Raw genomic sequence first — 15771 nt, forward strand, 5'->3', positions numbered from 1 at the left:
TCTTACACAATGAATCTCAAGTAGTGACTTGTACCACTTAGAAAAAAGTAATCTATTGGACAGTTATCTTCAGTACTGCTAATATATTTAGCACATCTTTTGTCCATGAAATTTTATTTTAATTTTGTTCACAATATATTTAAAACAAAAGGAAAGTGTGATATGCAAAAATATTTGAGACAGTTTCAATGTAAAACATTTTTCTCTTTCTAATAAATTTCAGCAATATTTTTAAGGATGACATATTTGAATTTTACTGTTGAAACTTGGGGAAACTTTTAATTAAGATAAAAGCTTAATTAGCTGAGGTTACTTTAGCATATTCATAATGTCATCATATATTCTTTTATTTATTTACTTTTCGTGTATTTAGTACAGATCTACATGGTCTCACTACACATATCTGACTCATAGTAATCCTCCTGTTTTCAGTCTCCCAAGCGGTGGGATTACAATGTCATCATACATTCTTTAGTTAGGAAACTTATTTTGTGTTAGCTAGTACCTCTTGTTAAGAGAAACTATTAGACAAAAAGTTTCCTCAAAATACCATTAAGAAGAAAAGATATATTTATGTGTATGTACAGAATAGTTTGAATAATTATATTGCCAATTTATGCTGGTCTTTTGAAAGGAGCAGTTTAATGCTTAAAATCTTTTTCTTTTTATGCTTAGAATTTTTTTCTTTTGAATTTCTTACAACTTTTGTGATTTTTTTTTCTTTAAACCAATCTTGCATGTTTAAATTTGGTAACCTAGTTATTCTCGAACAACTAGTTTGAGAATAACATCATGCAGCCCAGCAGCCATTGTTGAATTGCTGGGGGTTTTTTGGCGAAATTTTGTATCATTTCTAATGCTGTTTTTTTTCTACCACTATTTCTTTTTTCCAGAACCAGGGATTGAACTCAGGCCCTTGTGCTTGCCAGGCAAGCGCTTATTCTACTGAGCTATCTCCCTGGCCCCTCTATCACTATTTTGTATTCTTAAGAAAATAAAAAAATACCCATTAAGAATGTGAACTCAGATAGATAGATAGATAGATAGATAGATAGATAGATAGATAGATAGATAGATGATAGAGAGATAGATCTAATGATAATAAATACAAGTTTACAAGTATTCTGCAGTAAAAAATTATGAATAATTTCAAATGAAATTATATTTGAAAAATTGTCCTTAAGGATGTCTAGCTGGAGTTGAGCTGACTCATTTGTTTATCTTTAGAACATGAAAAATAATGGAAACATTTTTATTCCTAAAGACTCAGTGGGGCATTCAACCCTCACCTTGGCAGGTCTCTGCAGGAAGTTAGAGATTTCTAACTTAAAAGGCAAAAGCAGCTTGTTTGCACAGAAATCATGCCACCAGCCCTTCCGCCCTACTCAAGGACATAAAACCACTGCCTAGTCATGGACTGGGCAAAACAGCCTTTCATTTCTAAGAATCTGCTCATCTGCCAACTTAACCCACACAGTATGTGTCCCTGAGTGACATTAGAGTCAACACTAAGAAGACAGCATGAACTTCAAAGGCTGTGGTCAGGCCCTTTCTGTATTACAGATTACTGAGGGGTGCCTTTTCTTACTTGATCACATTCTCTTTGCTGATGGAACATTTCCATATCGCCCCCGTGACAGCTGCCAAGAGCTCTTTATTGTCAGTATTATTAAGAAGAGTGGCCAGGGGTTTGAGTCCTCCGTGCAGCCTGACCAGGTCTCGTGTTTCCTCATCTTCCGCACACTACACAAAAGACAAACCAGAGTGTGTCAGTGATGGAGGCATCTCAAGTGCATGGTGATGGTTAAGGAAGCTGACATTCTACAAACGGTCCTCAATTTAATGGGGTTCCACTCAGGGTTTTTCAACTTTGGGATGATGTAAAATGAATATGCATCCACGGGTCTTTTCCTGCTTACTGATATGCTACATCACACTCTCTGTGATGCTGGACAGCAATATTGAGCTACAGTGCTCAGCCATCCATGTGACTGTGATGGCAAATGACCACTACACTTAGTCACTGTGTGGCAAAGCTGTGGTTTTCAGTAGTGTAGATGTAGCCAGTGATTTTCAACTTACAATATTTTCAATTTATCATGCTTTATCATGATGTCACTTCATTGTAAGTCAAAGAGCATTAACTTCCTTTCAGAGTATCATTTTCTGAAAGTGCCTCTAAGCAAAATATAATTCTTAGCCATACTGATGAACCACTTAACAGTGGATCTCTCCCCTTGCGTGGGTTTTGGGAATGCCCAACAGTCTCTGCTTATTTGGTAATTCTCCCTAGCTGGATCTGAGGTACTTTGTGCTTCTACTAAGCCAGGAACAGAGGTAAGTAAGGAACCAGGAACAGCCAGGGCTGGCATGGCACACAGGCAGTCTAACTTTTAATGACACTGAAATCTGGAGATAATTTCCTTAGTAGGCTTTCCATGGCCAGAGGAATGGCTTATATCAATCCTACCTAGCCTTTTATTCAAACACATTTATGAACACTTGCATCATGCTTTGAAATAAATATTGCAGACTAGTCTCAGGCTACAGATACAGGCTACATGATAAATGGTGTAAAGAGTTGCCTATGATCCTTGGCACTATTGTTTTCCAAGACCACGGGATGTAGAAACATATCATATGCCATCCATGAAGGCCATCAGAAGAAATGCTCACCCCAGTGCACCACAATGATGAACCTGCCATTCTGGTTCAGTGAGAAATTTAAAAATTGAATGCTCTTTCCAACTCATCCATAAAAGTTATTCCTATGAGCCATATAGACAGAAGGAGGCTATATGTCCTTATTATGGACTGAGTTTGCTCCTTTGAGTTTATATGTTAAAGTCTTAACTGCTACTATAATACCTCAGAGTTGGAGCATGTTCAGAGAGAGGTAATTTGGGCTAAATGGATCTCTGGGGTGGCCCTAATCCAATGTAGCTTTTCTTAGGAAAAGACTAAAACACAAACTGGCACAAAGATAACATCAATGAAGACATAGGGAGGAGACAGCTATCTCACAAGTGAACAAGAGAGGCCTTAGGAGATACCAACCCAACTGACACCCTAATCTCAGCTTTCCAGCCTTAGAACTCTAGGGAAATAAATTTCCATTGTTTAAGCCACCCAGTCCTTTGTTATGGCAGCCCTAGAAATATAACTCAGTTCCCCAGCTGAGGTGGCTGCTTCTTTTGCCTCTCTTTCTAGGCTACTCTCTCACCTTGCAGGTCGTGAGTACATTTCTGCATGAAGCCTACCCCAAATGAGTAGAAGCTGGCATAGTCAGTGACTAACTGGGCACTCATTCATCATTACAGGCCACCTTCCCTTTTACCACTCTAAGCTGTTTTCTAGTATGCTATGAAACTTGTAATACACTAGAAGATCAGGAATGGCCAGGGGCATAGCTCAGCAGCATGGTGCATGGATGGCAAGCATGGGGTCCTGAGTTTGATTCCATGTACCCCCACAAAAGAAGATGATCATGAGGATTAAAATAAGTAAACTTAGACAGGCATTTTGGCACAATCCCATTGATCCCAGCTACTGAGAAGGCTGAGGCAGGAGAATGACTAGTTCAAGCAGCCTTTGCAATTTAGTAAGAATCTGTCTCAAAAATAAAAAGTTTTGGGCAAGAACTTTTTCAACTCAGTGGTAGAGGATTTGTCTAATGTGTGCTAAGGCCCTGAGTTCAATCCTCATCATTGCAAATGGAATAATGAATAACAAAACTAATTATAAAAAACATACACAAACAAACACACATAGGCATGCAAATATGTATTCCTTCATTCATACTGTCTTGGTAAGAGAAACATTTCCCAAGATGACTGGATTGGGGTAAGATATGCATAAAGCAACAAAAGTTCACATGTATCTATTTGGTTATTTCACACTAATTGTTTCAGGAGAGACAGAGAGACCTATCTTGTAGAAATGTGCATAATCAGATACACTGAAGTAGGCTTCTGACATATGCATGCACAATACCTGCCACCATCCCAGGACAGTGGTTCTCAGGCCTATATGTGAACGAAAATCCCAGGGATCCTTATTAAAAATGCAGACCCCGCGGTCTCTCCAGGCAGAAGGCAACCACATGTATAGATTTGTTGCCTTGAAGACGACAAGCCAGGGCTACCCCATGGTGGCCAGGGGGCACCCACCTGGTAAATGGCCATGGCACAGTGTTCCTGCAACTGCTCATTCTCGCTGTTCAGGTTCTTCACTAGGTTTTCAATGATCCTTTCTGCCTTGATTGCAGCTCGGTAGTTTTCCTAGGAATCAAAGCTTAGGTGTTTACATTCATAGAATGCCTATTATGAGTATCTACTTACACTTACTGATAATTATGCTTAACAAACTTTCTAATTGTATAAATAGTGGAGTCCAAGATTAACATATGCATACAGCAGTAAGAGAAATAATCAGCACTGAAAAAAAAATCACACAGGGATTGATTTACTTAATATATCAGTAGTTTGATCTTTTGTTCTAATAAAAAGCTGACCTGTCAGAGAAAAAAAACCTTTATAGTCACGATAACCTTAAACATTATTGTTTTGACTAAAGAAAGTCCATGTAAGAAAGCAAAAGAAAAAATTGCTTTGGGCACCTCTGATGCACATTCTTGCAATGTCCCAACCACTGGAATTAGCATGTCTTCATGAGAAGTCTTCAGTAACCTAGCTAGCAGAGGGATGCCCCCGGCTTTACGAATGGCTTCTTTGTTAGAATAACTCTTACTGCAGCTCCACAAAGCCAGCGCCCCGCAGCGAGCCACTTCCACGTCTCTGGTTTCATACAGACTTGACTGAGCAGGTTCTATTGAATTCTGGGCACAGTCCAGCAGGGAAACCTGGAGGAGAGATGAATGCAAGGCAGATGGGAATCTTTAAAATAAAACTCACGGCCTCCTTCAATAGCTGCAGAATTGCTATTGCACTTCCATTAAGACCAAGAACACTTTAAAAATTAACTTTTATATTATACGGTACCAGTGAAAATAAATAAACAAAGCACTTCAAAAGACCTTCCTCGGATTTGGGAGCTCTTATATTTTCTTCCCACAAGAAACTTAATCTATAGCATTTCCTTACTACATCTCTAACATTTACATTATTAATACTTATAAATCACATTCTCAGCCTTAGTGTCTTGGAAAGTCAAGGTCCCTGAGACCATTAGAACTTTCCAGTGAGAACTGAATGGTTTCAACACTCTCAAAACCATGAAGCCTTTGGGAAGATGCAGCTTCTACATGTGCCAGTGACACTTTCTCTTTGGCAATAACCAAAGCCACTAAAGACTTTGACTAAAAGGCAATTTACTGAAAGGATTCTGAAGCATGTCAAGTCGTCCCTTGGTGGGAGTGAAGTCAGTTCTTTCCCAAGCTGTGACTAGAAATACAAAAGGAAGCTGTCCCCCACTCATGAGGGCTTGCTGTCTTTATCTGGGGATGTGACAAACATCCTCTCTACATCCATTCCGTTTTCCCTGCTGGCCAAATTCCACATATCCTGCATACTTAGTCATGCCTACTATCCCTAATTAATTAATTAATTAATTAAGGGTACTGGGAATCAAACTCTGTACCATGCACTTACCAGGCAGGCACTTGTGCCACTGAGCTAAATCGCCAGTCCCCCAAATTTACAAGGGAGTAACTGACATGAAGTTTATGGACTCAGTCCCAATTCCAAATTCATGGGAGAGAGATGCAGTGAAGCTAGCCTGAGTCAGGTAGAGACACCCATGAGCTGGTTAGTATAGTTATTACCAGGATCCAGTTATCACAGGACAAAGAGTATTCACACTGCTTACAGCCACTGACTATCAAAGGGGTAACAATGCAGGAAGAAACCTCTGACACAATGGGCTTGAATGCGGGGTAGATAACCTATGAGAATCTGTCTGCTACAGTCATGCCTTCATCTTCATTCACCTTAATGTATCCCCTAGGCATAAGTGTCATGGCCTCCAGGCTTCACTGTGTTCCTCCCCACCCCCTATCATCCTGGGTCTGGCTACATGAAACCACTTGCACTTTCAAAGCCCTCCATGCTGTGTACCAACTGGCCTCATTTTCTTAAAATGCTTTTTCCCTAATGGTCTGCCCAACAAATGTGTATTTTCTAAAACTTGGCAAAACCTTCTCTTTCCAGGTTTTCTTGACCGCCTCTCCTAGTAGAATCAATAGATCACCCCTCTTTTGTTCCTCTACCATTCATCATGCTGATGTCAGTTAAATACCTAAAACTTGCCGTGACACATTCAGATTCATCTGTATCCTCTCTGCCACTTACGCCCAGCACTGTGAGACAATGACATCACTCAGCTCAGAGACAGGCATTCATTGCTGTTCCCAGAACAGAAATAGCACTGTTCAGGAAATGTCTAAAATGTTTTTCAGGGACACAGCAAGAGAGACATAGACATGGGCCAGGGCACTGACAGCATGAATGGGTGTATGCGCTCACATGGATGGGTGTGTATGCTCATCACGTGTCCACCTGGATGCACTATCCCTGCTTGCTCACCTACTGGGCACCTCTGCAGAGACTGACCTCTGCTGGGCACCCACGCCCATGGTGGCCAGTCCCACCCTGCCTGCTCGGACCCCATCTCAAAGCACTGGGGCCATAACCAGCCATTGGTCCACCTGTCTACAGAGCTATCTCCCTAAATTGCAGTGTTCACCAGGGACTTCTGCTTGGTAAATGTGTAAAAACACATTTTTCTACTAAAAATATCTGAAATTTTAGATGAAATCTCTGTGAGTAAATTTGTATTTTTAATTCATATCTCAGTATTGGTATACATGAATATACTGCCACTATTCTTCACAATCACGATACAAATTGCTGACTACAAATGTTTCTCAACTGCACGCTCTTTTTCTGCCTGCATAGTGTTCCTGCCTGGGTTGCTTGTAGATCTGCCTCCTAACTCACAATGAAGAGCTGTCTCCTGCCGAAGTCCTCACACTGAGATCAACATCTTGGAGGCCTAGGCTCCCAACCCACACTCCACCCAGCAGACCTGATCCCTCTCACCGTCTCTGTCCATACACAAAATGGATCCTTCCAATGCTACAGATGACAATTTAATTTTTTTTTCCAATGTTAGTATACCAAAGCAATATTCTTAAAGACATGTAACAGAAAAGATGACTCCAGAATGTTCTCCTATGGCCACTGGATGTCCAACTGAGCAGGAAGACCAGAGGCAGCAGCTGTGTGGGTGGCACTCATGAGCTGTGGGTGACACCTGGTACTTACCAGCTTGGTGATGCCCCCGTACTGTCTCACCACCTGGCGGGCTCGCTTGAATTTGGCAACATTTGCAATGGTCTCAGCTGCCAAACACTTCAGACTCTTGTAGGGAGAATCGAGTATATTAACCATAATTGGTAAGCCCCCAAGATCCACAATATTCCGTTGGATTTGAGGATTATGACTGATTTCCTTCAGGATTTTTAATGAGCCAATCTACATGGGAGGAGTGATAGATGAATAAATGCTTAATACATAACAAGTGCTATGTTTTTTAAAATTCCAAGTCTACCTAAAACCCTTCCCCAATTAAGTTTTTTTAAGAAACAGTTTCCATCCCCAAGGGTTCTACAGATCTCCTGTATTTTCCTTCATTTACGTAAACAACCACTCATTGCTCCAGAAGTGAAAGAACTAATGGAAAAGAGCTAAAGAGAGGGAAAAAAATTGTACGGAGAATGTTACTGAGAAAAATTCATGCTCTCTAGCTTCAGTACTCCTAGTTGATTTGAAAACCCACTAATTTTGAAGGTCAGGCAGCAGGGCAATGCACTGGCATGGACACGATGACACCATAGTTGGCTCAGTCGCTTCGCAGAGATTTGAAAGCTGCTTTGGCTTAAAGCAGTGTCTCTTCACCTGGCCCTGAACATGTCTAGTAGGGCGAATGGAACTGAATAAAGGCCAGTAAGCCAGACATGGTGGTGCACATTTGCAATTTCATTACTATGAAACACAAGGATTGCAAGTTCCAGCCCAGCCTGGAACTTAGGGACCTAACAAGACCCTGTATCAAAATAAAGAATTTATTTCTTAGGGGGAGGCTGTGGGTGTGACGCAGTGTGAAGACCAGGGTTCATTCTCCAGTACCAGGAAAAAAAAAGTCTTGATATCATGGTCTCCATATTATGTCTGCCTCCTTTCCAGCCTTCATTTTTGGGCTAAAGACTCAAACCAGCTTCCATGACTAGAAACACCAGACACAAAAGGATTAAGAAGAGGTGGTACCTGAGTTTCTGAAAGATATCACTCGATTCCCAGAAAATACATGCGTGTTCCTCCCCTGCATTAGCTTGTCTTGCTCCCTCTCCTTATTTGTATCTTCTACTTGTGACTCCTGCTTCTCCATAGTTTGGTTACTGAACAAACTTTTCTCTTAAACTTCTGTCGCCAGAGGAGCTGGTCTTATCAAGTGGCAGCAGAATGCAGCCTTTTCTTGGTTATGAGAAGCAACAGGTTATCAGCACTAACATGTACAGGTAGAGGTGAGAGGCAGGGCATGGCAGCCACTCACGCTGGGAAGACAGCCACAGGAGGAGAAAGACTGCGTGTGAAGAAACCACTCACCTTACATTTGACTTCATCTGTATCAAGTAAGTTTATTAAAACCTCCAGGCCTCCCACATCTCGGATCGCCAGCTGACAGGTCTCTTGAGCTAGGTTGAAGTCCCTCATGGAACACAATACAATCACTGTTGCAGTCTGATTTCCTCCCTATGAAGATGCAATGTCACAGGAAGGTTACATAAAACCATGCTCCATTGAAATTATAAAATGGTCAGGAATCCACAAAGTAAGAAATGTGTCTCCTTATACACAGCATTTTAAATTGTTTTAAGTTCTCTGAATGGACTGTAATTTGTTAACTGAATCACGTCAAGTTGAAGCAAGAAAAAGCTGCATGGGGCATTATAAAGTATTATTCCAAATAAAGAGTCAACTTTCTTTATAATAAGCCAGTGAGAGTGTCCCTTGTATCTTGTGAGATTCTTTAGTGAAATAATCAGGCCAGAAGCAGGGGCGTGAGAGCTTCAGTGGATAGCCAGTCAGTCAAGAGCAGGGTCACCACCTTGTGACTGGCGCCTGATGTGTGAGGGGCGGAAGTCTCAGGAACTGAGCCCTCACCATTCTCCGGGTGGATGGTGTTGGCACTGATTAGAAATAGCAGATACCCAGCTGGTGTCAGCTGCCCCAGAGCTCCTTCCTTGTGGGCAAGGAAAAGTCCCCACACCATTTTGTCATAGAACAAGCCCCTGTATTGCAGAGTCAGGCCAAAGAAACACATTCTCCTCTACAACTGTCCAGGATTAGTGTAGAACAGACAACCTGGAGAACAACTTGTAAGATGGCCCAGCAATGGTGAGAAACCAAGAGGAGGTGGAGTGAGGGCTGTGGGGCAATTGGGAGCAGTTCCAGGAGACCTAGAGAGGGCAGCATGGGCAGGATGAAGAAGGACAAAGAAAGCTTTGCTGTCATGAGGTGCATGACGACCTGACAGAGGTTCACTCAAGCCACTGTCTACCTGACCAATGGCCACAAGGCCACAGGCAAAGAGTCAAGGTAAACCATTTCCTAAGAAAGCACAACACCAGAGTTTTTTTGTGTTTAATGATTGGTCAATGATTGGACCCGCCAGAGATTAAGAATTTACTGCAGGAATTCTCCAGGACCATCCATGTCATTACTGCCCTGACACACTCCCGAAACACAATGCACAGCACATAGTGCTCCAATTTCTGCCACTGGGAAGAACTCTGAAATGGCTCACAAGCTGTTAATCTAGGTCTTTCTTTCTTTTTGTCCTTTCTTTCTTTATTTCTTTTTGAGACAGGGTCTCACTAGGTAATCCAGATTGGCCTTGAACTCAGAGTGATCCTCCTGTCTCAGCCTCCTGAGTGCTGGGACTACAGTTGTGTGCCACTATGCTCAACAAAGTCCAGTATTTCTGCTGAAACTAAGAACAAACAGTTTTTGTAAAACAGAAGCAGAAAAGTCAGGCTTTTATTCCTTTTTCTCAACAGTTCCAATGTTCCCCAATCTTTCTCTGTTTTAAGGGGAGAAACTTTCATGTTTGTTAACCACCTATGTTGTTATCTTCCTTATATATTATATATCTAATTAATATTGCTATTATCCCCATCTTCCCTCCTGAACTCATGTCTCATGTTGAGCTTTAAATGTCATTGTAACCCTATTAAAAGATGGCATCATCCAGAGGTGATTAGGTAACGAGAACTGTGCTTTTGTGAGTAGACTGATGCCACCGTCCCGGGGCCAGCTGGAAGTCACAGATGGCATTATTGTAAGAGTGCTCTCTGTGTGCTCCCTTACCAGTGATGCCCTTTACTGTGCTCTGGCACAGCAAGGAGGCCCCCACCAGATGCCAGGAACTTGACAGTGCACTACCCAGCATCCAGGAGAGAGAGAGAGAGACAGACAGACAGACAGACAGACAGAGACAGAGACAGACAGACAGAGACAGAGACAGAGACACTGGTCTTCATACACCACTAAGTCTTAATACTCTATCATAGCATCTATGATACATAAAGTAGATAATATATAATCAAATATACATATTATATATCTATGTACACTTATGCACATTTAAATTTGAAAATATATATTATTGTCTCCTTTTTTCATATATACAAGCTGCCAAACCCCTTCCTCTTTGATATCACATGTGTTCACATATGCAAATCCTCTTGTGATTTCAATACAGTATATTACTTTTGAAATAAAATGATTAGGGGGCATGCATCAAAATGAGAAGATGGAAGAGTTTAGACTGTTGCCCCTTTTTAGGAACACACCTTCCTTCCTCCTCTCTAGAAACGCTGTGGGCATTTCCTGTGGAAGACGCCCTGTGGAGACTGTCTCCAGCAGTGCCCATTTTGCACACTCGTCCTCCCCCAGTGTGTGATCCAGGCTGATCCTGTATGCAAGATTAAGTTAGAAGAACTAGAGCCTTAATTTCATTATTTGCACTTAAAATGAATTGTGCTCTGTAGCTTTTAGTTTCTTTGCTTCTTATTATCAAGAGGAATGTTTCCACCACCATTTTCCTACCATTGGCTTTACAATACAAAATAATAAATCCTCTCTTTTTTATTTTTAAATTTTTATTTTTTAAAGAGAGTACTAAATAGTATTAAAACAGAAAAATTGCAAATGATACAGAATTTCACTAAACAAAATAAAATGAATTTCACAGTATTTGTTGTATTGCATAGTGTTGTCTTCAAATTAGTTGTTCATGTTACCAGATATATACATGCAAAATTGGAAGAAAACAGAAATATATAAGAAATTAAGAAAAGAAAAAGATCAAAAAATTGAAAAAAAGAAACAAAACACATTAAGTACCAGCTGCTCCCTTGCACAGATCAGCAGAAATCCACATTACAGTTGTCCAAATCATCCTGCTTACATACATAGATATACCTCTTTCTCCACTCTCTCTCCTGTCCTTCTCCTCAACTCAGTAATTCTTTCCTTTTCAACAAGTTCCTTTCTTTTTCCCATTATCCATTGTGCCCTTCAGATTTTAATTTTTCTTTCAGTTTCTCACACTAAGGAAATAATACGGTGTTTGCCCATATAGGTGAATAAATTCTCTCTATCAGCTGTCAGAACACTAACTTCTTTATTTGTCAATATGAAACTTGCCCATATCAGCACTAATCATTTATCTTTTTTTTAAATGCAGATATTTTGTTAGTCAAAAAGGATGTACATGCTAAGCATAATTAATTAAAACAAAGTAGTACACAAAAAGCTGAAACAGAAAATAAGGAAAGCAATTCCTTCTCCTCTGAAATTAGATGGTTAAAGGGAGTCAGAAATGGCAGTTTCTGAAGAGACAGAGCTGGGTTCCTGTATGAAAAGTTAAAAATCCAAACCAAGAGTTTCGAGAGCAGGGGTTCTGGTGGAGTGCTCGGTGGACCCCAACTGCCCCTGCCCCAGCACTTCCCAGCACTGAAGAGCGAGCTCCCCCCCTCTGGGCAGTACCTGACTGAGGACTTTTTCTGCTGCTCTTCTTTGTTTTCCACAATTCCCTTTGTAGCAATTTTCCACCTAATCACTTGATGCAATCTTTGTTTATAATTTCAAGTTGTCATTTTTATTGTGTAGAGTATCTACTTTTACACTTCATTTCATTATTTACACTGTAACTAATGACATAATATTTTAAAGCCATGTTATTATAGTTAATGCCCAGAAGGTCAGAGACTGTATTTTTAAAAAAATTTAAATCTTCACCAATCTTGAAACAAAATCTTGACACTTTGTATGTATCATGAAACAGATCCTTATAGAAAAAAAATCTGTAAATCAGCTTTTTCTGAAAGTCTGGAAACATATTCATAGGCTTGAGGGATTTTTTTAGAACAGTTTTATATTAGGAAAAGTTAGTTTTTCCACATTTCAGGATTTACTTCTCCTCTTGTCACTGACCACACTCCCAAAAGGATTATAAATCTTTCAGAATGAATACCAGAAGACGGGAGCCAAAATACTCAACATACAGAGCCACAAATGTTAGCCAATTGCTATTCTTTAAATACCAGCTATGTCAAAGAATTTGCAAATGTTTGTTCTGCTCTGTCCAGACACCCTAACGCTCTGAGGAGAAGCAGCACACACTCCTGCTTCAATTAAAGTCCCCTGAGCACGTAATTAGTTGCCAATATTTGTTTCCACATTTTATCATGCATTTGCATTTGTGAGCTTTTAAGAGCTGGAGAAAACAGTAAAATATTGTTTTACTAGCTTCTGAAAGGCTTGGGAAAACGCTTCCAATAAACTTTTCCATTTCTGAGGTGAACACAATTCTTCTGCTAGTGGTCTTCCGGCGGCCCCTGCGCCGCCTCAGACTTCTCTCAGCCTCAGACCGGGTCTCCTTTCCCGTTCCTCTCCGGGACGGGAGGTGTTTGTTTATCATCATAGTCAGGTCTCATACATCCAGAGACAGTATGGATATTGTCTTCTCTCATGTTTCTTAGAATTTCTTTTTAAAAGACAACATGAATTGAAGATTTTTTCCTAAACAAGTTTTGAAGTAAGGAACTGTCACCATCCCTGACATATGGAGGAAGGCCCCTTCTTCACTGTCAATAGTGAAATACATCTTTTCTAAGTTATAATGAGCAGTGTGTTCAAGCAGCTTTGATCCATCACTTCTGTATTCTTTCCCTCAGCAGATGCGCTCCACACTCTGGAGAGACAGGCAGTGTGAAGGGGAACTGGGAAGCACCCATGACAGAGACGTGGCCCAGGACTTCATGGAGCTTATGTTTTATTGCAAGAGGAAAAGGTTTTACTTTTTAAGCCTATGTAAGTAAATAAAAACTATTAAGTTGACAAAGTGCTCCAGGGGAATGGGCTCTGGAAGTATAGCATAAGGAACCAAGGCATCATCCCTGGAAGAATGTGGAGACCCGGATTAAAAAGTAGAGGCTATCTCCAACTGGAGAGGAGACACCCAAAAAAAGTATGTGCAAAAGTGCTTTTGAAGCAGTCTATACATCCACCAACAGATGGAAGAGATAAGAAAAATGTATTTATATGCAACAGAATACTATGCTGCCATAAAGAAGAATAATTTGGAGTTATTTGTAGGGAAATGGATGCACCTTGAGACCATAATGCTGTTATACTAAGTGAAATAAAGATACAAGCTTAAATATCTCCTGGTTTCTATTAGATCAGAAATTCAAAGTATAGATAACTTAAAAAGCAAGGACAGACAGACAGTAAGACATGCAGAGGTATGGGGCTGGTGAGATGGCTCAGTGGTCTAAAGTACCTACTTAGTACAAGCTAAGCTAAGCAAAAACACAGGAACCGCGGTTCGATCCCCCAGCACCACATGCCAGCCAGCCCCGCCCCCGTGGTGGGCTGAGCTGGCCACACACACACACCCACACACGCAATAAATAAATAAATATTTAAAAAAAAAAAAGTAAAAGACCTTTAAAAAAAAAAAGACATGCAGAGGTAGATCTTCTTGCAAATGGGAAGGGAAGCTAGAGATGGAGAGAAGGGGAAGTAAAAAGAAATCAGGTGTGTTACAGACTCACATGGACTCCCCAGGATGGCCACAATCACTGTGTGCTGCAAACACGCACTGATAATACAGGGGGTGTCCTGCACTGATGCGGGGGATGGTGCAGCTAAGAGCTCAGGAAACCAGTGCAGCCCTAGCCCAAGACAGTATGCAGTGAGCTGAACATGCAGGCAAATGCCAGCAGCTCCTGGGCAGAGCATTTCACCCTTCTATCGAGACTGGCCAGCACGTGGCAGTGGCATTTGTCAAAGCTCCTACAGCTGCAGAGTTCCCACGGGAAGATGCTAAGTGAGGTCCTGCGGACACAGTGAAGGCTCACAAAGGTCCCTGGAGGGGAGCATAACTTGGACAAGAGGCTAGAGGACTCATCACAGACCACAAAGGCTTTTCACTGGAAGCTTCCACTTGCTTTTCCTTCTTGTTTTCTTTGCTCTGGAAGGGACACAGCAAACAGATGCAAGTGGTGCGACACAGCTGAGGAATCAGTTAGAATTTATTGTTGGAGTCCCACATGACCAGAGACACCATCCAGATCAGAGGGCCTCTCCTGCCTTTCTCTTGCCATCTGCAATCAAGCAGCAGTCAGTGAGACCAGGGAGGTGACACCACCGTCACACAGCCATCCAGCTGGCTTTCAGCACTCTCCAAATTTTTTTCCTCCAAACACGCCACTCGGACAGCAAGGAAAGGGGAGCCCTGCCAGTGACTGTTCATTAACGATGGCAGAGGGCCCAGTGCCTGGCACAGAGGTTGGCTTAGAGATGACTTCTCCAAGGACAAGGAGTGGCAAAATGTGCTCAGAGCGAGTGGTGTATAACTGTGGAGTCGAGTGGTAAAAGACAGTGCTTTGGCTTCTGTTTATTTTCAAACCTACTTTATATGGGTGACTCAGCACTCATAAACCCAAGACTCAACAGAATCCAAGGAAAAGAAAATAAATAATATTTTCAGATATATGTCTATAGAAATATATATACAGAAATATGACTCAAGCTGGTATGGATGCAGACAATACAATCTCAGTGCCCTGGAAGGCTGAGACAGGAAGATCACAAATTTGAGCTCAGCCTAGGCTAATTAGTGAATACACCATGTTCCTGCCTAAAAAATAAAAAAAATTAAAAGGGCTATGAATTTAGCTCAGTGCAAAAATCCCTTGGTTTAATCCTCAGTACTCAGAGGGGAAAGGAAGGAAGAGAGAATGGGAGGGAGGGAAGGAGGAAGTAAGGGACGGAAGAAAGAAAAGAAAAGAAATTACGCTGCAGTTGTCATCTTACCACCTTGCTAAGAAATTTTATCAGAAATTCATAAAGAAGGAATAATGCAAGAGTCCCCTGTGCATTTTTTAAAAGATGCGGAATAGTTGCAGGAACTGACAATATGTTAGAATATTGCAGTGATTGTAATGAAGAAAAATTTATGGCAAATGTAATAATTTCCCTGAAAAATTCAGAAAAATGAGCTGAATATTTATGATAATGAATAGAAGTAGTTCATTAAAATGGTTAGCAATCAGGGTAACATTTAAAATAAATAACTCCCACATTTCAAGAATAGTAAACCAAAATAGATAATTTGAAAAAAAGTTTTGATGCCAATTTTAGCAAAATAATACCAACAAAAATATCTATGACTAAGTCT

At 40.9% G+C, this 15771-nt stretch overlaps 1 protein-coding gene across 3 annotated transcripts in view; it reads right to left on the reverse strand.

The window, feature by feature from the left end:
- Armc4 (armadillo repeat containing 4) overlaps window positions 1-15771 on the reverse strand; it is a 208388-nt gene that overhangs the window by 145648 nt on the left and 46969 nt on the right. For all 3 annotated transcript variants that reach the window (XM_004641825.2, XM_023701939.1, XM_023701940.1), the window contains 5 exons: window positions 8625-8771; window positions 7284-7493; window positions 4619-4861; window positions 4170-4280; window positions 1589-1743 (listed from right to left, as the gene is read on the reverse strand). In XM_004641825.2, the coding sequence (XP_004641882.1) occupies window positions 1589-1743; window positions 4170-4280; window positions 4619-4861; window positions 7284-7493; window positions 8625-8771 (866 nt within the window). The remainder of the gene's footprint in view (window positions 1-1588; window positions 1744-4169; window positions 4281-4618; window positions 4862-7283; window positions 7494-8624; window positions 8772-15771) is intronic.

This window comes from Octodon degus, unplaced genomic scaffold (assembly GCF_000260255.1).
Source record: "Octodon degus isolate 3935 unplaced genomic scaffold, OctDeg1.0 scaffold00144, whole genome shotgun sequence".
Classification (NCBI taxonomy): domain Eukaryota; kingdom Metazoa; phylum Chordata; class Mammalia; order Rodentia; family Octodontidae; genus Octodon; species Octodon degus.